The 24,610-nt window shown below is 40.5% G+C and overlaps 1 protein-coding gene and 1 long non-coding RNA gene across 4 annotated transcripts in view; one reads left to right on the top strand and one right to left on the bottom strand.

The window, feature by feature from the left end:
• LOC115030653 (uncharacterized) overlaps positions 1-14,265 on the bottom strand; it is an 82,645-nt gene extending 68,380 nt beyond the window's left edge. The window contains exons 1-4 of the long non-coding RNA XR_015046629.1: positions 14,186-14,265; positions 2,402-2,445; positions 1,927-2,169; positions 714-829 (exon numbers count right to left, since the gene is read on the bottom strand). This is a non-coding gene — a long non-coding RNA (uncharacterized LOC115030653). The remainder of the gene's footprint in view (positions 1-713; positions 830-1,926; positions 2,170-2,401; positions 2,446-14,185) is intronic.
• Positions 14,266-14,456: 191 nt separating this feature from the next.
• Positions 14,457-24,610, top strand: part of Pcdh10 (protocadherin 10) — a 54,493-nt gene continuing 44,339 nt past the window's right edge. For all 3 annotated transcript variants that reach the window (XM_021158028.2, XM_021158030.2, XM_021158029.2), the window contains exons 1-3: positions 14,457-17,922; positions 19,560-19,618; positions 20,126-20,232. In XM_021158028.2, coding sequence (XP_021013687.1) covers positions 15,292-17,922; positions 19,560-19,618; positions 20,126-20,232 — 2,797 coding nt within the window. In that variant the 5' untranslated portion in view covers positions 14,457-15,291. The remainder of the gene's footprint in view (positions 17,923-19,559; positions 19,619-20,125; positions 20,233-24,610) is intronic.

The following is a 24,610-nucleotide window of genomic DNA, read 5'->3' as shown; positions in this document are numbered from 1 at the left end:
TCAGCCTCCCAGTGGCTTTCCTGACACCTTTGCATATATTCTATGATCTGGAAGGACAGAGGCACCTTGCACTCTTCCAGTGGCCGACCATAGTCTCTTGGGATACCTCTCCACAGCTGTCAATCATCATCTCAATGTTTATTCTGTTTCTTTCCATCATATAACTTTATCATCTCAGGCTATGTGTGAGAACACAGAATACAGGAAGTATGTTTCTACCTTTCAGAGGAATCAGAAGTTAAGGCAATAAACTAGTAGGGACTGCGCTATTATAAATGACCAACCAAATAAATTCCATTGTAACTTTTAAATGGACAGTGACACAAACTGGATAAGAAACTGTCACTGATGATGTGTGAGTGTTTTAAATTCTCTCTTAGTATTAGGTCTGCTGACTGGTGAAACAGCTTTTCCTGACACATCTACATTCACTTTCGAAAGTATTTAGTAAAGTTTCTAAAAAAATTTTCCAGAAAAATAAAGCTGATATTTAAAATATATATCATTAACACACACAAATTGTGTGATCATATTTTCCTCCCTCTCCTTCTCTTCATTTTTGTTGTCTAATGTTATAAGGCAGTGTGTATAATACCATTAAACATATAGTTGCCAACTATAGCTGTGATATGTTGAATTTAAAGTATATTCTTAACTTGTATGAAGCCCCAGGTTAAAAACAAAAATCCAACAGAAATGAATAAAGCAGTTACCCAATTGAAAAGATGAATGCCCTCGTGGTGTAACACATCCGACTCTGCCACACAGGGTACCACCTACTACTTGCTAAACTCCTCCTTCTCAGATAGAAGCAGTTTCCCAAAGGCATCTGAACATAACAAAACCCCAAAGAGACAGGGTAAACAGCAGTCAATTACAACTTTACCACCATGATAGTCAGTCAATGTTAAACGCCTTAGCTTTATTACTTCTTGTCTATGTAATTCACAGGTATCAAACTAAAAACATTTTATGACTCATTACCTTCCTGGTTTGACATGTCAAAATTGTCTTCGGATTTATGAGTTTGATTTGAAAATGAAGACAGAAATTAAGGTGTTCTTACAGTCAGCAACCTAAGAATCAAACCAGATCTTACACTCCTTAGTATTACTTTATGTTGAGCATAAGAAATACTAAATTGGATTGATCATCTATAATAACACAATACTGACTAATCACCATGGTGGAGTCTGATATTTTTAAGAAAGTTTGGTGTAAGCTTGCTGTGCTTATCCCTGACACACACCCTGAGAACTCTGTGTTTATGGCAAGCTAAACTCAAACCATAGACTTTGATGAAGAAAAAAGGACTTTATTTTTTTGCAGGAAAAAATATTTTAATTTGTAACTTCAGTTTTCTCATATTAGCCTAGCTTGATTCTGCCATGCTATTAAAAGAATTATGAAATATTTGTGATGCCCAGATTCATAGGATGTTATTGATGGTACTAATTATTATAAAAATCAATGGGGTTCTTTAAGTAACCAAGTCATATGCTATGGGTGAAACATTATCTTGATCTATGGCACTTCTGACATGAATGTAGCCATCATATGTGTCTTACACAGAGATAAGCATGTACTTAATCAAATAAAGAAGAAGCAGATCACTATAAAAATTCCATTATTGAGAATTCCAGCCAATAGACAATTTGGTGGCAATCACTGACGAATGTCAGAAACATCAAGCACAGTTTTACAAAATGTCTCACCACGGAGGCTGAGACTCTACTGGCTGTTAATGTCCAAGTGTAGCATTTCTACAATCTCAGCACCCAATTACATATGTGCAAGGAATTGCCACATAACAAAGTTAACTAACCAAAAAAAAACAAAAAAGGAGAGAAATTCTGTTGACATTTTATTAAAAGACTCAGAGTTTCATTGTATTCTTCTGTATTGAGGCCAAAGGGATTTACTCACAAGGGAGACTGTTCAACATTCTGAGGCTTCACTTCTCCTTTTTGTATCTCCCTCTGTCATCAAATTCTGCAGCAGCAGGTAGGTGAAAAGGGCTATCCAGTGTGATACCCAGGAGAGAACTTCTCTTCATTCAGTATCTCATATCAGAAACACTCATCATTTTTGTTTTATACATTTCACATATTTTGAGGGATTTGGCTTCGTTTGGTTAGGTTTGGGTTCCCTTCTTGCTTTCCAGAGTAGCTGTGAAAAGCAAAAGGTTAACCCTGGATTTAAGAAACATGTCTGATTAAAGAATTCCTGAAATTTAATGAAAATGTTGACACATCATACCCAAACTTATGGGACACAATAATAGCAGTACTAAGAGGAAAATTCATAGCACTAAGTTCCCTGGTAAAGAAACTGGAGCGATCTTACACTTGCAACTTTACAGCACACCTGAGAGCTCTAGAACAAAAAGAAGCAAACTCACCCAAGAGGAGTAGACAGCAGGAATCAACCAAAAATAAAAAGCTTCTGTAAGGCAAAGGACATAGTCAATATGACAAATCGGTAACCTACAGATTGAGTTGACTAACCTACCATCTGATGGAGGCCAAATATCCAAAATATATAAATAATTCAAGAAGCTTCACCAAATAACCCAAACAACCCAATCAAAAAACAGGATATAGAACTAAACCAAGAATTCACAACAGAGAAATCTCAGATGGCTGAGAAGCACCTAAGGAAATGTTCAAAGTTCTTAGTGACCAGAGAAATGCAAACCAAAATGACCCTGAGATTTCCACCTTACACCAATCAGAATGGCTAAGATCAAAACCTCAGGTGACAACACATATTGGCAAGGATGTGGAGAAAGAGGAACACTCCTTCATTGCTGCTAGGATTGTAAACTGGTACACCCACATTGGAAATCAATCTGGAGGTTCCTCAGAAAACTGGAAATAGATCTACTTGAAGACCCAACTATACCACTCTTGGGAACATACCCAAAAGATGCCCTACTATGCCGACTTTGCAATGTGTTCCATTACGTTCATAGTGGCCTTATTTGTGATAGCCAGTAGCTGGAAACAACCCATATGTCCTACAACAGAAGAATGGATGCAGAAAATGTGATTCATTTACACAATGGATTACTGCTCAGCTATTCATAGTGAGGACATCCTGAGTTTAGCAGGTAAATGGATGGAACTAGAAAATACCATCCTGAGTGAAGTAACTGAGTCCCAAAAGGACATGCATGATATATATTCAATACTAAGTGGATATTAGCCAGAAAGAAAGTACAGAATACCCAAGATAAAATCCACAAAACTCAGAAAGGTCAAGAGGCTGAAGGGCCCAAGTGAGGATGCCTCAGTCCTACTTGGGAGGGAAAAGGAAGCAGCATAAGTGGGGAGGGAGGGAGGTAGCTGAGAGGTAAAGGGAACAGAAAAAAATATATAATTTGGCCTACTGTCTCAGAATATAATCATCAAAATTTGTAAATAGCTTAAAAGCAAAAATAATTGTAATATTTTTAATTATTTTAATTACCTCTTATATGCATTTATCAATTTATTTCAATGATACTTGAAAAACATCATTTGCTCTAGCCCTTAACTCACTCCAATTCCTGCCATGTACTACTTCTTCTCTTTCAAATTCAGGGCTCCTTTTTTGAATTAATTGTTGTTAGATGCACGTATATGTATAAACATATATTCGTAACTATAACTGGTTCAGTATGTGTACTGTTACTCTCATATATGTTTTCAAAGCTGGCTAAATTATACTGAATAAACAGCTGGTGTGCTCTTCCCTGGGAAGACTGTTTCTCTTATTCTAAGCATTCCTGTGTCTTAGTCGCTTATAGTTCTTACAGGGCTAAGGTCTCAGGATTTTTCTTTATATTTCTACTCACACGTGTTAATGCTTTAGCTACACATATGCAAGTATACAATGTGCATGAAGTGGCCCTATAGGCCAGAAAAGAGTGTCAAATCCCCTGGAACTGGAATCTAGGTGTTTGTGACCTACCATGTTCAGCTTGAGACTGAAACAGAGCAAAGAGCCTCAGTGATAGCTAGAAGTGCTCTTAGTGACAAAGCGTGTTTCCAACTCTCATAATACTGTTAAGTAGTTCCATTAACACAAAATAAAATATTGTGATTATTTATATATAAAAAAGAAACATATCTGATGCCCCTAACCTTCAAGAGACTTGAGACCCCAGGGAGGGGGAGGCCTGGCTGCAGGTATGGGGAGGCATCCTGTTGGAGACAGGGCAGAGGAGGAATGGAGTGAGGAACTATGGGAGGTCAGACTGGGAGGGAGGCAAAGACTGGACTGAAATAAAATAATAAAAAAATTAAGAAATCTATTAGATACTAAAGAAACGTGTCTGAGATTTTATAATATTTAGTACTATGAACATTTATTTGTTCCATAGTGAAGTGTTTTAATTGGTGGTCAACCCCATCTGGCATTAATTTGTTCATGTTCTACAAAGTAAAACCTAAGCTTTCCACAATTTTTCTGAACTTCTCTGTTAAAATTAACAAAACTTGGACAAATGGGAAAGTCTGGATATTTTGTGATTTAGTATGTTTCACAAATCCATTTACTTTCCAGTGAAAATGCAGTTTAGCTACGAATCTTCTTTTTCATAAGTACTTTAATACTTATGTTTATTTATCATTTAAGCACGAGCATTATTCTTACTACCCCAGGCTATCGGTCTATGAACTTTTAGGATGACCTTTTATATTGTGAGTATAAATAGTCATAACCGAACTACAAAAATAAGAATTTCCAAGTTTCTGCTGGCAATGGTGGTGCAGACTTTTGATCCCAGTAGTTGGGAGGTAGAAGCAGGCAGATCTCTGTGAATTTTAGGCTAGGCTAGTGAGTTCCAAGACAGTTAGGGCTACACAAAGAAACCCTGTTTTAAAACACCATCAAATAAACAATTAATTTATTAACTAATTAAAAATAATATCCAAGTATCATAATATCTAAATGATATATGATTGTGGTACTTACAAAATAAAAATGCTGTCACTGTTCATCATACCCACAGGACTGTAGGTGTGTGTGTGTGTGTGTATGCCTTTTTGAATTGAAAATGTCTTCTTTCAGAAAAATGAAGAACACTGAGGCTAGAAACTAACATGTAAACTTCTACCTTACTGTTCCAGACATTGCTTTGAATAGACGAACCAAATTAAATTTTCTTTTAACTTAGCCCTGCCCTGTGTTTGAAAATTATAAAACAAAATCACTGCAGTTCAAGAGGATCCAACACCCTCTTCTGGCTTCCATGAGCACTGCATGCAGGTAAAGAAGAGACACAATAAAAATATTTTTAACAATAGAGAGTTTTAACACACTTGTGTGGCAGATTTCTTTTTTTAGGTTACATGAGGTTTATTAACTCATAAATTATTAACTTTATTATAAATTATTAACTTATAAATCTCCTTACCAAATATGCATTAATTTTTAAAAAAGCATTGCTAATGTAATTAACTATAATATCCAAAACTGTATCTTAATATAAAAAAATAGGTGTTACAAAGTTAAATATCCAATAATTCAGTTAATTTTTATGCAAGTAAAATGCTACTTGGAGTCTATAGGTTTAAACAATCCTTCTCTTTCTTTCATACTGTCTAGCTTAATGCTTATGTGTCTGATTGAATTAGATGCTTCTCTGGGCATTATGTCAGACAAGGATGTAGTTTTTGAAAAATCAGCAATTATCACTTTGCTATAAAAGTAGCAACAGTTGCCAAACATCCCAAAGACACTCATGAACAGGATAATAATCTCAGATTTTGTCGGAAACTTAAAACAGAGTGTTGGCTCTTAATCCACAGTGCATCAAAACCAATAATCGGGGTGTGTCGAACAAAAATCCTACCTACCACCCTTGGCATTACATTTGGTCATCTGGAGAGTAGCATTGTGGGAGGGATTAAACACAAAGAGGCACAATTAAAGTCTGCTGATCCCATAGACTTAAGGAAGTGGGTCTAAGTTGAGGACACTGCCTCAAGTGAAGGACTGGCTGGCTGTGCCCATGACTTCAGAAAAGCTTGCTCTTGACTTCACCTTTACTTCAATGGTGCAAAGGGCACTAATTTGACTCGGTTTATTTCTTTCCACCATTGTAAGTTGCAACTTCCTTTGAAACTACAAAAGTTGCTCTTCCCAATAAATGCCTTCTACGTGTACTGTATTTAATTTTTGCTACTCATACAGTGTTGATAGTAATTATGTTTTAATATTTTCCTATTACTGTGGCCCAACTCTTTCATACATATGTATAATTTACAAATTATCAGACTGATTGTGGGGGTCCATAAGGCATATCTCCATGACTAACATTAATTACCAGCCTCTCAGAACTGAGAATTTTCATGACAATATCTACAGTCCATATTTTGAGTCTTTTTAGTTATGACATGTGGTTAAGTAGAACACTATTATGTTCAGTAGCATAGTAAAAAGTGATAAGGCAATTCCCAAAAAGTCAAGCATAATAAGTAGTTTTTTTTTTCCCCCAAGACAGGGTTTGTCTATGTAGACCAGGCTGGCCACAAACTTAGAAATCCGCCTGCCTCTGCCTCCTGAGTGCTGGGATTTAAAGGCATGGGCCACCATGCCTGGCAAGTAGTCATTTTTTGAACTAATTTTATCTTACCAGATTATCTTTTCATATCAATATGTTTTTAATATTGAGAATTTTAAATACTACTTAGCAAATGAATTAGAATACAAATGAATATTTAAAAACAGTATAGTACTGTAATATTAAAATGTCAACAAATGTAAGCATAATAAAATAATTTAGTCCAATAATTAACTAACTCCCTATCAAAATGAATGTTTTAATATGTACACTATCAGGTTCATTGTACCAATGTGAACTTAAGGAGATCTTAAAGTTTTTCAGAGAAAAGCAATATAAATGTAAAATACAGCAGTATGATTTTGAAAAGGTTTCTGACTGATTTTCATGGTTTAAAGGTAATATTTTAATTAGCATCGACTTATTCTTTTATTATTTGTATGCAGAATCCATAATCCTATGATAATTTCCTGTGAAATGTACACAATGGAAGCCAGTTTGGGGGCCTATTTAGTGAATAGAAACAAATTCTTGGAGAACCTGATGTCCATTTTTCTCAGGAAATATCAGTATATGGGATATTAGGTTCAATACAACTTTATTTACTAATAGCATATGTTGGGACTCTTCTGTGTGCCTTTACAATTATTTTACATGTGTCATTTCAGAAAAAGACTCACAATCTACATATCATCACATTTTCATAGGTATTTGGGAGGGAAAATATTAAGAGACTTCAAAGAAGTTAAGTAGTTTGGTGAAGTTCAAATGTTTGAAGAATCAAGGGACCCTTTCCGTTCCTATGGCTCTCATCTTTGTAATGTGCCATATCATCTCCCACAACAGATCAAAGGGCATCAGAACTGAGATGTATAAATCAGTACAAAATCCACACTGTTCATATTCTAACTTTCTGAGTATATTTCTACAGAAAACATGATTCCTTTTTCCTTGTTATTTCATACCAAGAAAATTACTGGAAATGTCACATACCATGACTGCATCATGAAAATATTCTTTCTTTGATTACACTTTTCTTTTCAAATTTATGATTGTTATTTTATTTTCCTGGATCAAATAAATTTTGAAATTTTACAATAAATAAATTTAATTTTTTCTTTATAAATGTTTTTAAAGAAATTACTGCAAAATAAAACATGAATGTCTTTTTACAAAATATATTTGCATTTTCAAATTAAAGACTAGTCTAAAAAATATAAAAGTTAATACCAGGATTTGTATCCTATAAAGCTGTTCTACATTTTGTTTTCCTTTTCTTTTAATGTATGATGAACTGAGGGAGCAAAAGAAAAATACACCTCCAAGGCCATTGGTCAACCTGATAATTTTCAATAACAAATGAACTTGAGATGGCTTCTTTTGGGAACTTTTTGCCTCATCAATTTTTATTTTTTTCCTTAAAATATATGATTCTCATGTCAGCCATATCTCACAAGAAGAAACTAGCTACTTATAATCCCTTTCTTTTATAAGAAAATATATTCACATTTAATTCAGTGATATATTTTTTAAACGCCTCTTTGAATTCCTCATAACTAAATTCAGTGACGTGTTAGCTGTTTTTCACTAGGGTAGGATTAGAACTGAAATCAGTTCAACACATGAATGCATGCATAAGTAAATTCAAAAAGCTTAAAAAAAAGAAACTCACCATGAATTTCACTCATCCAGATGGGCTTTGGGAATACCATGGGGTTGGCTAGGCATATGGACATATAACTTTGATACCTGCCCCTGGAAGGCAGAGGCAGATGGCATTGCAATATAACCTGATCCACTTGGTGAGTTTCAGGCTACTCTGGACAACATAGTGAGACCATACCTCAAAATTCAAAATAAATTTCAGATATCATGTGATAGTAAAATGAGCCTGGACAGAAATATCAAAAGACCTGGATTTGAAAGGTGGTTTCATGAGTTCTTTAACATATAATCATTCTCTTTGGCCTTGTCTAAAATGGAGGGGTCGTTACTGCTCCAGAGTCTGGGAAGTGAAAATAAATATCTGTACTTTTCAAAAAATAATTAGTTATATTCATCTAAATATCCACAAAAATTCAGTGAAATCAAGCATTGTAGAATATAGTCCATTGCTAACCCATTTAAATAGGATAGTGCAGGGAAAAAGTTTCTTTATATAATGAATTTCACTAACAAGTCAGTGAAACTGAGGGATATTTTTATTGAAGTATTAGATTCACTCTGTGTTGTGATTTATTGTTGTAATTATAATTATTAATGCAATTCTGAAGCCACTTTGGATATTATTTCCATATAGCCTATCTCTAAGACTATTTTCAAATGATTCAGAACAGAGCTGTATGTTTTATAACCTCAATCACAATTTGAGTCATCTTATTCTCTATCTGTAAGATCAAGGGACTTCCCCTAAGAAAACAATTTATGCTTCCTTAGCAAGTGCTAGGACCAAGCTAGATTTCTATCTGTGTCAAATGAGAACTCAGGCCACTGGGGAAGAGAGAGGCGGAGCTCTTTCTGAATTTCTTTCTTGCTCATATAAACTTAATCAAGACTTGCAATTAATTTTTGAAATTGTTCTGTATCGACCCCAGTGTTTGAAGCTTCATTTTCTGCCTCTGGGTCCCATCAGTAAAATCCACACATCTCCCTGTTAGTGGCTCAGCTGGCTTTTAAAACCTGATGCCTTGTACTTCTTATTTACAATCCTAATCACATCATTGATTTCAGTAATCTTTTAGTAAGAGTGGTTATTAATGTGTGGAAGGCAGACAGTGGGATTCAGGGTTTTCTTTTCTGTTGTTTTTATTGTTTCTTTTTCTTTCTTTCTTTTCTCTCCTTTATTTAAAGCATACTGGTGATTCGGATGAATCTTACTGTACCTCTAGAGGTCTCTGTCTGATTAGCAGTTTGCTTTGGTTAAGTATGCAGCCCAGCAAAGGCACTGCCTTCACTTACAATGGCATATGACACAAGAAAGACCCACTGGAAAGTCACAAAGAGTTAAATGAAAATGCTTTGAGTCATTGCTAATCACATCTCAGATGGAACGAAATATTTTAAGTTTTCAAAATCAAAATACTATTACCATATAAAAGTTTATATGATTCTTAAAATCACTGGAGGCAGCTCATGGGTATGTTTTGCTCACAAAGAGTTGCAGGACAATTTCATTAGCTCACATATGTTTCCAATGCACTAAAGAATTTTTATCATAAAAAAATAGGATAAAGAAAATATGGAGAGGCCAAGAGACATTTTAAAGAAATCAGACTTTTCAATATCTAGCACAATGGGAGAAAGGGACAAGATGAGGTAATGAATTTCATTTTTTTTCCAGAAAAAGAGACAAAAGGCAATGAAAACTGCTATTCAAAGTAAGAGCTGTTGCTTCCCTTTTGAAAGATGATGATACAGCAAAAATGTTCAAAAGGTTGTTTCCTTCTTCTAATAACAATGTATAAGGATATGGCAAAAAATGTTTGTTTGGTATTTATTAGTTCCCCATCCTCAAATCAAGGGAAAGTGCACATCCCTATGTCTTTAGCAACAGTATCCAAAGACTTTGGCTAATTTAAAAATATCCCTGATCAATTTCTCTTATAGTAAAGAGAGTATGGTATGTGAACTGAAAATGTATTATTAGAAAATGATATCTGGAGCATTAGGATGTATAATTCATGTGACTTTCATTTGCTCAGACCATTGTAAAAATCCATAAATCATTTTCTTGCTCATGTATTGCTTAAGTGCAATTTGTCATTTTGCATTAGAGGCTTGCTTCAGCCCATCCAGTGCTTTTAATTCACTGTTTAGAGTTTAACAAAATACTGGCCCTGTAGGATGAATGAAAAGACACTGCAATGTGAAGCCATGCCAATACTTACTAGCTTAAACAAAATACAGTTGTACATTTCTGCTTTGAGTATCAAGACAGTAGAACGTAGTACACAATCTGAGATGTTCAGCCCCAACAATAAGATTTCCTGGTTTGTTCTCTATTTGCTTCAGAGCCTTAGACAGTTACTAGTCACTCAAATGTCTATAATAGCATACAATACCAATTGTTTCTAAATGCTCTAATCCATACCCTCTTTTTTGCTGTAAATATGCTTTGAGAGCTATCACTGTGTTTGTGAGCTTAGTTCCAAAGATTTGCTTGCTTTCCTATTAAGTTGTATTTATCTAGAGTGTGTGTGTAGACCTAGATCTTGGCTATCTGTAAAACCTGTAGCTACTCTGTTGACACTATGAGTTGGGAGTAAAAGTGGCCCAGGCAGGAACCCATCCAATTCAATCCTGGTCCTACCTAATGTTTCTAACCTTCCTTACTGGTGCATTTGGAAGTATTCCTTCCAATTCCTAGAAAAATAAAATGGCAAAACATCAGATTCACTTTTTCTCAAAGTTCTGAGCGCAGTGCAATAATAAGAGGATTTTAAAACAGATTGCTTTGCAGTCATATTAAATCACGGCAAACATTCGTTTATCCAAAAGCTAGTTAACAAACCTGTCTCTCCTGCCCTCTCCAGTAAGAGGTGGCAGACAAGAAAGCCACCCTATTAGTTAGTTTCCATGCTCTTGGAGATCCTTGGTGCCTTCTTACTTCTGTTCTGCCTTACTTAGAAACAAACAAAAAAAGCTACCACATTCACATATAACCCGAGATTTTCATGAAGGCTGATTTTTATAATCTCTTTACAAATGATTAAACACCTTTCTCACCCCTGTCCAGGAATGCAGTTTGTTATGGAACAGACTGCTGGTGCTCCTTGGGCTCAGAGCATGGGGGAGGCAGATTGCAGGCTCCTGTTTGCTTCTCCCACAGCTGTAATGCAGAGCCCAGGGACAAAGCCCGCCGCACTTCAAAGAAGATGCTCCCTCCCCCCAGATTGCCTGGTCTATAACTGTGACTTCACTAAACACTGGGATTCAAAGAAGGGTAAACAAGGAAAGATTATGAAAGGGTGGAGGGGGAAAGTATTTGCCTAATTGCTACTAAGACAGAAAACATACATGTTTAGCTCAAAAGGCATTTTTGAAAGAAAAATTTAAGTACTGTTTTTGAGCTCAAGATCACAGGATTGGTTTCTTTCAAAGACGTTATTATAATGCCCACCTGCAAATGTTGGATGCAAGCAAACTGCCCTTGCAATTCTCCTTGGCTTGAGTTTTCTTAGGAAGGGCAGAGGGCCTGGGTCGCTTTTATTTGGCTAGGAAAACTCCATTGTCACCCCTATAGTCCAGGGGATGGTACCTCAGAGACCAAAAAAGTCAGCGAGGCAGGACCGGTGGAGAAGCCTGGCTTTGCGTTGGTGGCCTGGACTCTGGCCTCCGTGACCTGCAGAATGCAGCAGAGCCCCCAGCAGGCAAACCCTACAAAGGCAGAAGGCGGGCTCCACAGCAAAAATCATTTCACTTGCCCTATGCCGCTTTCGCCGCTAGGAGACGCCTGCAACCCACGTTTCTGGAAATGGTCCCCATTCAAACACAGCTGCCACCATTTAAAAAAAAAAAAAAAAAAAAAAAAAAAAAAAAAAAAGGCGGCTCAAGTGTTACAGTGGATGCACTGATTATTTACAGGGAAATCTGGCCATCTCCTCACGTTATCATCTCCACCTCGGCAAGCTCGCTGGCGTTCTGCAAACGCCCTAAGTCAGCTCGAACTTCAAGCTCCTTTCCGAGACACAAACCTTCTCCGCCAGCACATCTGCACTGTCATTCCGCAGCGTGTCTCTCACACGAAAACATGCAAACACACAAGTGTTCCGTCCGTACAAATAAACACATTAAAGCATTACCGTCGTGTTTGGATTTTTTTTTAAGGCCCAGAGTTTCGGATAAGTCAGCTCGGGGTGCTAGAAAAATTGCATTTTAATGTTGTAGATCTGAAGGGAGGGGGAGGGGCGGGAAGCACAGATGGCTACAGTGTATTAATATTCGGATACACTCTGAGCCCCTTTTCATTGATCCACAGGTCCTTTTTCTGCTCTGCCGCTTCATTTTCCGCCGCAGACGTGACGCTAAAATCATTTTAAACTGTAGCGGTTTGGTTTTGGCGGATGGTCAATTCAATGCAGCTGGAAAAGGCTTAGCCATGTTTGCTGGCTCCTTTTCCACCTACCCTCTTAAAGGTAGAACCCATATCTCCGCAAGAGGCAAGTGGTAGGGGTAGGGGAACAGGCCGTTAAACACGGACTCTCCAGAGTGGTCAGAGCACGCCTCGCTGTCAATCACGCGTGGGGACGCGCACTCCTAATTTCTTTCCAGAAAGCACTGTAGCGAACCTTGTGGGCGGGGGGTGGGGGGGTAGGAGGGGAGGGCAGTATAGGGGGAGGGGTGGTACCATTCCTTCCCTCCGGTTGCTGTAGCGTTACTCCTGGGTCATTCATTACCGGGAAGCCTCTAGGGAGTCATTCTAGTCTTTGGCTTAAACGGCTCCTCCGGAAAATAAACAACCTATTCCTTGCGGGCAGCACGTTGATAAGTATTAAAACGTATTCTTCGATATTTATCCTTGAAGGACCGGCATTCAGCGGGCTCTCCCAGCAGCGGAGAGTGCGTTCCCGCCGCCTTATAACTTCCCGGGAACTGGGCGTGTGGATACCCGTGGCTAGTCAGGCGCGCGGCTCAGAATCCCGGGACTGCTCCCCAGGGATTCGCACCGAGCTGGGCTTGCGGCCGGCCAGCGAGGACGAGGGCCAGCACCAGGAATGTGCAAACGTGTCGGTGGGTTCCCGCAGCGGTGCACACTCTATGCCCCGTGTGCGTGTGCACCGCCCCGCCCGCCCGCCCTCGCGGCCACCCCACGGTCATTCTCCATAGAGCTGTCTCCGGGCTGGGCATGTACCTTCTTCCCACACCCCCTCTAGTTATGGAGGCAGGGATGGATCACCAAGGGTAAAAGAAAAATAAATTATTAAAACAGAAATCAGGCAAAAGAAGAAAAGAAAAGAAAAGCCCGCGCTCGCCACTGCTGCCTGGCGCGGGGCCAGGCGAGGCGCAGGGATATTGCTAGCGCCTCGCTGTGATGGGTGGTGCTGTCTCCGGTGCCCTAGAGTGGGTTTGACGATGGCGGGCTCCCATGCATAAACTACAAAGAAGCCCCCAGTCCTTGACTGGGGTACTCACAGTTCGAAGCAATGTCCCCAAACCAGTTAATTTAGTAAGCAAGCATTTTGTGGGTAGACATTAGGTGGGTAGACGTCCAACCATCTCCCCGTCTACAGGAGCTGTCGCCCCAAGTCCCTTGGTCTGAATCCCTCCGCTTTAGGGGGAATTCACCTCCGCACTCCCTTTGCAGCCTGGTCTATCCTTCCCACACCTCCCCTTCTGACCCTCTAGCTTTGATTGACACATGCCATTTTATGCTGGCATTTAAATTGTCCGCGCGCATCTCTGCCAGAGTCCCTTGTTTTGGTAACCCCTACATGACTACCGGCCCCAGGGCAACTTTCCCCTCTTCTTGGTGATTTCTTTCCACGATCAGCAGGAGGGAAAACACCTTAAAGGAAAAAAAGAATGTTAGCGTCACTGGAAACCCCGCTCCTTGGAGAGGCTACCGCAGCTGTTGCTATTATGTTTTCGTATTTGCTGATGCAAACAGGGGAACCTCTCTTATTCCCTGCCCATTACCTGCGGCTGGGGACTGGGAACTTTCCGCGGCAGAGTCCCCTACAAGCGCCTCGGGACCTGCGGGCTGTTCTTGCTCTCACACTCACACTCACTCCCGCAGCCAAGGCGAGCGTTCTGCCCCGCCCCTCCTGCCTGCCGCGTGACGTAACTACTTGACGGCCACTTTAGCCAACGAACAGTCGCTCGGTGGGTGGTGCTCCTCGGCAATTGGTTGGCAGAATGAGGGCGCTGCGCAAAAACAGAGAAGCGGAGCGCTCGGAGCTCAGAAACTGCCAGCCGAGATCACAAGCATTGGGGCTGAAGCAGGAGGCAGGATGGATTGAGAGGAGAAGAGGCAGGTTAGAGGGAGAGAGACTTGCAAAGGAAACAGCAGAAAAGAAATCTCTGGTTGTGTTCACGGCAAAGCGAGAGCCAGTGAAGTTGAGAACTGACACAAGACTATGAAAGCCAAGAGATGCAAAGAGAGACAGAGGGAAGAAAATGACAAGAGGAACGTCCATCCGGAGAAATGAAAAGAATGAAAGTTTTATGCTGCAGAACGGCTCCGTGTTTTTCCAGCAAAAAAATTTCTCGCTGTCTTTAACCCCGCTCGCGTTTGCCAGCCGTTGATATCAAGAGGCATGTTCAGTGGTGCCGGCAGCATCTCCTCTTCCTTCTTTTCCTCTTCATCTTCCTCCTTCTCCTCTTCTTCCTCCTCCACATTCTCCTCCCATCAGCAGGAAGACAAACCTAGGACAGTCTTGAAATATCGAAATTTCCTCTTTGGGATTTGCCAGCGCCGCGTTGCGCCAACACTGTCGGAATAAAGGAGGCTGACTATTGTATGATCGTTATTTTATTAATTGGTCAGTGGGAAGATTACGGCTGAGCATAGGGGACATCTGTCACCCTTTCTGCGCTAAGATTGAAAAATGAGGCTGGATTTGGAAACGCTCTAAAATGAAGCAAAAGGAATCAAAATTTTAATACAGCCACAGAAGCCCCCCCCCCACGCAGCACACTTATTTATATTTTTTAGATTATTATTTTTTTTTGGTGGTGGTTGGGGGGCGGTGATCGGGGTGGCTGGCTGGCTACAGGGGAGCTGTTTCCTTTTCCTTTTGGAAATGATTGTGCTGTTATTCTTTGCCTTGCTCTGGATGGTGGACGGAGTCTTTTCCCAGCTTCATTATACTGTGCAGGAAGAGCAGGAACATGGCACTTTCGTGGGGAATATCGCCGAAGACCTGGGCTTGGACATTACAAAACTTTCAGCTCGCAGGTTTCAGACGGTGGCCAACTCACGGACCCCTTACTTGGACCTCAATCTGGAGACCGGGGTTCTGTACGTAAACGAAAAGATAGATCGCGAGCAGATCTGCAAGCAGAGCCCCTCTTGTGTCCTGCACCTGGAGGTCTTTCTGGAGAACCCGCTGGAGCTGTTCCGAGTGGAGATCGAAGTGCTGGACATCAATGACAACCCTCCCTCCTTCCCAGAGCCCGACCTGACAGTAGAGATCTCAGAGAGCGCCACGCCAGGCACCCGCTTTCCCTTGGAGAGCGCCTTCGACCCAGACGTGGGGACCAACTCCTTGCGAGACTACGAGATAACCCCAAATAGCTACTTCTCGCTAGACGTACAGACCCAGGGAGATGGCAACCGATTCGCCGAGCTGGTCCTGGAGAAGCCACTGGACCGAGAACAGCAAGCGGTGCACCGCTACGTGCTGACCGCGGTGGACGGGGGAGGAGGGGGAGGAGGAGGGGAAGGAGGGGGAGGCGGTGGGGGAGCCGGCCTGCCCCCCCAGCAGCAGCGTACTGGCACGGCCTTGCTCACTATCCGAGTGCTCGACTCCAACGACAATGTACCCGCTTTTGACCAACCCGTCTACACAGTTTCCCTACCAGAGAATTCTCCCCCTGGCACGCTAGTGATCCAGCTTAATGCCACCGACCCTGATGAAGGCCAGAATGGCGAGGTCGTGTACTCGTTCAGTAGTCACATTTCACCCAGGGCTCGGGAGCTCTTCGGACTGTCGCCGCGCACCGGCCGGCTGGAGGTGAGCGGCGAGCTGGACTATGAAGAGAGCCCAGTGTACCAGGTGTATGTCCAAGCCAAGGACTTGGGTCCCAATGCTGTGCCTGCGCACTGCAAGGTTCTAGTGAGAGTGCTGGATGCCAACGACAACGCACCAGAGATCAGCTTCAGCACAGTGAAAGAGGCGGTGAGCGAGGGTGCGGCCCCTGGCACGGTGGTGGCTCTGTTCAGCGTGACCGATCGGGACTCGGAGGAGAATGGGCAGGTGCAGTGTGAGCTTCTGGGAGACGTGCCGTTCCGCCTCAAGTCTTCCTTCAAGAATTACTACACTATCGTGACCGAAGCTCCCTTGGACCGAGAGGCTGGGGACTCCTACACCCTGACCGTGGTGGCCCGCGACCGGGGCGAGCCTGCACTCTCCACCAGTAAGTCGATCCAGGTTCAAGTGTCAGATGTGAATGACAATGCGCCGCGCTTCAGCCAGCCTGTCTACGACGTGTATGTGACAGAAAACAATGTGCCGGGTGCCTACATTTACGCGGTGAGCGCCACGGACCGCGACGAAGGGGCCAATGCAAAATTAACCTACTCTATCCTAGAGTGCCAGATCCAAGGAATGAGTGTCTTCACCTACGTGTCCATCAACTCAGACAACGGCTACTTGTACGCCCTGAGATCCTTCGACTATGAGCAGATCAAGGACTTCAGCTTTCAAGTAGAAGCCCGGGATGCCGGCAGTCCCCAGGCGCTGGCCGGCAATGCCACAGTCAACATCTTGATAGTGGATCAGAACGACAACGCCCCCGCCATCGTGGCGCCCCTTCCGGGGCGCAACGGGACTCCAGCCCGCGAGGTGCTGCCGCGCTCTGCGGAACCCGGCTACCTGCTCACTCGTGTGGCCGCAGTGGACGCGGACGATGGCGAGAACGCCAGGCTCACCTACAGCATAGTGCGGGGCAACGAAATGAACCTCTTTCGACTGGACTGGCGCACCGGAGAGCTCCGCACCGCGCGCCGGGTCCCAGCCAAGCGCGACCCCCAGCGGCCTTATGAGCTGGTGATCGAGGTGCGCGACCACGGGCAGCCACCCCTGTCCTCCACAGCCACCCTGGTGGTTCAGCTGGTGGATGGAGCGGTGGAGCCACAGGGCGGGGGCGGGGACCGAGGCGGAGGGTCCGGGGAGCACCTGCGCCCCAGCCGCTCTGGCGGCGGGGAAACTTCACTGGACCTCACACTCATCCTTATCATCGCCCTGGGCTCTGTGTCCTTCATATTCCTGCTGGCCATGATCGTGTTGGCTGTGCGCTGTCAGAAAGAGAAAAAACTCAACATCTACACGTGTCTCGCGAGCGATTGCTGCCTCTGCTGCTGCTGCTGCGGCAATGGGAGCTCCACCTGCTGCGGCCGCCAAGCCCGGGCGCGCAAGAAGAAACTCAGCAAGTCAGATATCATGTTGGTGCAGAGCGCCAACGTCCCTAGCAACCCGGCCCAGGTGCCGGTAGAGGAGTCCGGAGGCTTCGGTTCTCATCACCACAATCAGAACTATTGCTATCAGGTCTGCCTCACCCCGGAGTCCGCCAAGACCGACCTGATGTTCCTGAAGCCCTGCAGCCCTTCCCGGAGTACAGATGCTGAGCACAATCCCTGCGGAGCCATCGTCACCGGGTACAGCGACCAGCAACCAGACATCATTTCCAACGGAAGCATTTTGTCCAACGAGGTAAGGCTGAAGGGAAAGAAGCACCATCTCTCATCTCCTCCATCAGAAAGCCTCCTTTAGCCCGGCCCTGCATCTCTTCTGGTGCACTGTGTATTTTCAGGTGTTAGCGTGTTTGAGTGGCTGAGGGAAGGGGAGAATATGGGGGTCACCTTTTATCACCTCTTGGTGTGTAACCTAACTTCTGTGTTCTGACTGCACTCCACCCCTTTGATTTTATTTTCATTACCCCCTCCCAACACTCCCCCCCACCCCCTTTGCTTCTTTGCAACCTTGGAGCTTCCTCCTCCCTCTACTACATTTATGGTCCTGCCTTCTTTGAAACCTGGGGGATATATGAGAAAAAGCTTGGCGGGAGAGGGAAGTAGCGGGGGGAGGGGCCTATCACTGACAAAGGTCTTTTTCTCTTTGCATCTGTCCCAGGCGTTAATAAAGTTGCTTCCATTTTGGTTTGTTTATCGCTGTTTTCAGTCGCGTGTACCAGTAAGCAATAGATTGTTTAACTTTATATGGTTGCCTAAATTGGATTGCATGTTTAGTGATCAGTTCCTTCTCTGAAAAAAAAAAAGAAAAAAAAAAAAAAAAAAACACAACCATCAAGTCAATTCTGCTCTGGACAGCTTTAACACAAGCTCTTGAAGCCGAATGCCCACACAGTGTGAATTTGAATGAAGTTCCTTTGGCACAGAATCCTGTAAGAGTAAACTAACTGAAAGCTTGAACAACTGTCTTAAATATATCATTCAATAATAGTTACTTCCTTGCCACTTTTAGTTTAGTTTTTTGTTATTTTTTGTTTGTTTGTTTGTTTGGTTTTGGTTTTGTTTTGTAGGAATTGCCTACTGTTGGCTTCTTTCTTCAGCAAAGAATTTGGCTTGTCAATTTCAATTTCTTTTTAAAAGATAGAGACATAGTGGCAAAGTTGGAGAATGGGGAGTTGGGAGAGCTTTGTAAAGCAAAGTTTGGACTGGGAAGGTGTGTGAACCTTGGGGAGCTTGCAGAGGGCCTCTGGAGGGAAAATGGAGCAGTGTTATGACAGTCACTCTTGCCATCTCCTTATTTTAAGTCTAAGATATAACTCATTGACTTTCATGAATATTTGTATAGCTCACTTGTATGCTAAGTAACTTTGAAAAATAAACAACAAAATAATTCGAGAAAATATCCAAACTTTTTCTTATTGAGCGTGCTGTTTTTTCTTGTGTCCATCCGTATCCACTTAAACACTCTGTAGACTATTGAAAGACAAGATGCAGACTATGATTAGAGTAATTTTATGGTAGACACAACAGTTTATTAAACCTAGGTATAAGGGTTTTGTTTATTTTGGGTTTTTTTGCATTCTCCTTTTAAATAAGACACATTTTCTCTGGGCCAGCAAGTCTGTTTTGTTTTGCTTTGTTTTGAAAGAAAAAAACATATCACCTACATCAAAGAAATCTAGATTCAAATGTCTCTACACATTTCTCTTGTTCCTAGCCAGCAATCACCAGGCTGTGACCCTATGAAAACCTTAAAATTCCTTAAGCACAATATATACATGTGCTTAAATCCAACATTCTGAGTTCTTAGTCTCAGAAGCAGGATGGTCGTTGTTCCCTCTGAATTTTAGTGCTCTTTATTTATTTATTTTTTCCTAGAATAAACACCAGCGAGCAGAGCTCAGCTATCTAGTTGACAGACCTCGCCGAGTTAACAGGTATGAACTATTTTCAATCCTTAGTTTTGTGTGTGAAAAGTTTCCTACCAAGTATAAGGAGGAAGTAGATGTATGTTGTTTCATATGAAAAGACACAATGCATAAAGCATTCTAAACTGAGGCAGGCACAACTACTCTACATAATTTATTTACCTCTATATGGTTGGCTATACAATGCTGTTCATTTATGTATAAATTATAAAATACTTTTCCAGCTTCCATGACTTATTCACACACATGTTCATATATATCTTATTTTTAAAAAGACATAGGCATGTTTTTATCTCCAGTCATAGAATAATGTGTAAACTTCACGTTTCATGTTGCAATTGACTGTGAAAGCTCCGTTTTTAGGGAGTAATATTTAAGTGGTAAAAATGAGCTTCATGTGGAAATCCAAGAGTCTGCAGCACACGTTAGTGACCATGTGGTGGCAGAAGAATGTTTTCTGTGTTTGTTCACTTTTTTTTTTCTTTAATTCTAACATTCTCCTTTTTATGTTTCTAGTTCTGCATTCCAGGAAGCTGACATAGTAAGCTCTAAGGACAGTGGTCATGGAGACAGTGAACAGGGAGACAGTGATCATGACGTCACCAACCGTGGCCAGTCAGCTGGTAAGTGTTGATCTAAATACCCATTATATAGCTGTTTATTTAAATAGCTCTCCAATGGATGATGAGTTAGGTGATGGTCTGTCTTCCATTGGTCAGTGTGCTCCAAAGAAGGTTGTAAAAATTGTTACATCTCTTTGGAGTGTTGAGGTTAGGACTGGACCCTAGAATCTAAACTCCATGCATTCCAGAGAAAGGTATTTTGCATACAAAGTATCACTTGAGAAGGGGATGATGTTAAAAGTCACAAATGGGTTTTAGTTTACAATCCAGGTGTCTGTGGGCTTCAGAACATTAGTAATAGACATTTGATAATTAGTGTTGTCTAGGCATCTTTGATCTCCTCCTATTTTGAAAATAATCACAATCTGAGCTCAAGCATTGGTTTATGTGTGCTAACTAATGGCCAAAGGTGGCAGGTGTAGTACAGTGGAAGTACATATTTGAAATTTGAAGTACATTTTACTTCAAATTTCAAATATGTGTTTGTTCTTTGAGTGTGTGTAAGATCTAATACTAATTACTAATACTAAAAGAACCTATAAGAAATAAACTATGTACCTTAAGATGAAATAAAATTACTTGATTTTTTTTCTACTCCCATTTGGATTTCACCCATGAAAGATGTTTGCTGAATTCTTTCTTCTTAATGCTGTGTTTATTTGAAACATGAAGGAATGGGAAAGCCTGGGAAATTCTTGAAACATCTGAAAAATGTCACCAGTGGGTTACCTCTGGGTGACACTTATTTCTCTTGAGACTTGACCTTGATTTACTCCATAAAGTGATGGAGTTTTAATATTCAAGGTACTATTAGTCATTGAGAGTATTCATTCCTTGACATACTTGGTAGCCCTGGGAATGGTGCAGAGGCACTGTGTCAAAGGGCAGCGCACACCCAGTAGGGCCTGGCAGCAGGGATTGCTACAAGCCTCTCAGTTGGCTAATGTGTACTCTATCTGTGGCTGCTTAGTCTTGGGAAACCCAGGCAGGAGGAAAGGGAAAAAGAGGCTGCTCAAGGGTCTCTTTATATTGCTGCAAGTCATTAATATGCAGACCTAATGAGACTTGAGAACTGCCAAGAATCCCCGGAGGTCCCTGCCCCTTGCGGGCCTTCACGCTAAGTGAACAGAGCATCTATTTAGTGTCTGGGATCCTGACAACAATCCAGATCTTGCCAGCAGTTTATATGTGAGTACAAAGTCCCTTTCATGTTTGCCCTATATGTGGTATATGATTTATTGTTATCATTTTAAAACTGTACATTTAGAACTATCGGTTTCTATTTTCCACAAGTTTCTAATTTAACCCCAGCCTCTTACAACAAAAGGTTTGGCATAAGAAAACTGCTACATCTTTCCTTGCATATATTTTATTTCTTTCCCACCCACTCCCTTTTGTGGTTTTCTTTCTTTTTCTTTAAGTAGCACCCGAGTCCCAGTGAGCATTTTAGTTAGCCTAGTCACTTAGAAATACAAAATGAGCCTAATAATCTATGCAAAGGAAAAGGAATGAATAAAAGTTCTCAAGAAAGGCTAGATTTGTTACACAGACATTCATGGTAGACTGTCTTCATGAGAGCTATTTTATTTCACAGCACAGTGTTGCTATTTTGTTAATGATTCTTTCAAAGAATTTGGGATCTTAGAGACTTTTAAGGATCATTAAAATGCTAAAATGTGTTCTGCAGCACGTTTTAAATAGGCAAGACAATGTTTGGCTTTCATCATCTAAGTGCTGAACTTTTTGCCCCCATATCTAAGTTGTTAAATGTGTAAAAGTGATATAGAATTACCACTCCATTTATGCAGCTTAGTGGTAACAGGGTAGATACAATGCACTGGGCACAATAATTGCTGTTTTGCAGTTGTTAGAAAGCACTTACAGTGAGGAGTAATTGCACCTTGGTGTTGAATTGATCAGTGGTAATATGCTTAATTTTATAGTAAGAAGTATTCTGGGTCTTTTGAAAGTAAAAACCTGAAGGCATAAAATTAAAATGTCTTTTAGTAAGTGATGTTTTGCCACCCATATTAATGTCTTGTAGTATAAGCCTCACAGTGAGTAGGAGTATTTCAGAAGTCATGAGTTTTTTTTTTTTTAATGTGATTTATTTCTTTGTAAAGACAACTTATGGTGATCTTCCAAATTTGCAAAATTAGCTAATTAAACAAATCTCACTACGTATGTTAGGTGAAAATGTAAAATGAATGTAGTGAAAGTGGAAAGACTAAAGATCCCTAATTCTCCCCTGAGCCTGTTTCTCTTCCCAGTGCACAATGAGGCCTACTGTTTCACCTGTTCAATTTGTCTAACTTTTTTTTTTTTACTTCTTCAATCTTTTCTATGATCACCTTACCTTATACTTACTTATCTGCATATGAAATCCTTCCTTTACTGAGTTGTTTCCATTTTGTGTCCTTTACTGTTCATCTTCTTGCTTTTCTGCTATCTAACCCTGCAGCAGTCCCAAACCTTCACAGAAAGGCTGCTGACAAGAAGGCAGCTGCAGAGAGTCACATGAGCTTTCTCAGTTGGCCACTGCACCTGGCTCCGTGCACAAAATGATTGGGCTTGACCACTGCTCTGTGGCACTTTGCTTTCTATAGCCTTGTCAAGGTGCTTTCCGTTTTTTTCAGTGCACTATTGATGTATCGGTTAGATATGGCAGAGGTCCAGGAAGATGTGGTGAAAGCCATCACCAGAGGGGAAACTGATGAACCACAGCTAAAGGGCAAAAAAATAGATTTAAAATATGTCCACGCTTCCTTAGTAACTCAGTATATTAAAGCATTTAATTTTCTATCTCAGAATAAGGATCTTAGTTGTATGATTTTAAACATTATTAATACAATTGAGGTATATTTACACAAATCTACTTTGTTGTAAGAAACCGATCTTCATTAAATGTCTATGCTTTGAAAATACTATAAGTTATAAATTTATTTTCATACCTGTCTCTTTCCAAAGATATGCTAAAAGGAGAATCCTGGGTAATTTAGTCACTTTTAACAACTAAAAATTGCCAGCTTTGTCTTACATGTTTTGTTTTGTTTTGTTTGGGTTGGAAAATTAAGATATTTATTCATCATGCATGGCAAACTATTGAATATAAATTTAAAAATAAAATAACTAAAATGATCAGTATTTTAAAGATAATAGGTAAAGCATATCATGTATTATGTTAAACCATTGGACGATAACAACAGCTGCCAGAGAATTCTTAATTTTCATGAACTACAGATATCGTTTCTTAATTTCAGTAAGATTTCAGATGTTGGCAAATAAAGATTTGACTTATAAATAAAGGGAATTCACTTCAGTTGTTTACAAATATTTGTTCAAGTTTCTGACGAATCTATGAGATATATTCTTATAACGTAAGGAGACTTATAATTGGAAAATATATAGAAGTCAATATACTGAAAGAAAATGAACAAAGCTGTAGGCGTTTTGAGCCGTGATAAGATGAAATAGAATTTTGATGTGCATTTTTTTATTTACTAATGTTAGTTGTAATGATAAATATCTGGCCCTGGCCTATTCTTATAACTATAGTTAATATCTCTGAAATACTTTGAGATACTTAGAAAGATGGCTAGAAATTTTCTCAAAAAATGAAGTTTGTTTTCTTTAAATTTGTTTTGTCACACATACTGAAGGTTGATTAGAAACAGTATCGTTTTGAAAGGAGCACATATTAAATACAATTCTAATTCCCTTAAGCAGGACCATCTACTGCTACTGAGTAAAATATAAATATGTGTGTCTTAAAATGTATCTGAGTCTATCTTTTTAAAACAGGCAGTCCCTCATATCAGCTGTCATTGCAAAATAGCTTATTCCTGAGGACTGGAAAGAAATGATTGGAAATAACGATTGCAAGTGAAATTACACATTTTAAGACATTTAAGACATTTAGTGTTTGTCCTCAATAGTATCTGAATACTGAATAATAAACAAATGCTAAGTAGTATTATAAAAATGTGTCCTGTGTTGTTCTTGTCTGTACACATAAAATAGGTTTATTCGTAAATGCACTCATTCCACAGAGAAAATAGTAAGCTAAACTTACTAAATTTTGGGCCTTCAATCTGAGTCATGAGAATAGTAAGAACAATGTGAATGCTTCTGATTTACATCACAGGTCCTGGAATCGGCTATCTGTGATATGGTCACATTTTGACAAAACATTAAATGCATTTCTATGTATTTGGTAATTAAAGTTACAGGGTCAATGTGACTAATGATAAATGATAAGAGAACGTTGTTAGTCATCTAACAGCTCCCCTGTGTGCGGAACCTTAATGGGACACATTCATTTCAATCGCAAACTATTTATCTAAATGACAAATGAAAATGTCCATTTTCTATTAATTTC

This window comes from Mus caroli, unplaced genomic scaffold (genome assembly GCF_978045245.1).
Source record: "Mus caroli unplaced genomic scaffold, Mus_caroli_1 scaffold_3, whole genome shotgun sequence".
Classification (NCBI taxonomy): Eukaryota; Metazoa; Chordata; class Mammalia; order Rodentia; family Muridae; genus Mus; species Mus caroli.
Note: the sequence above shows the minus strand (reverse complement) of the source record. Positions and strands in the feature narration are given on the sequence as shown.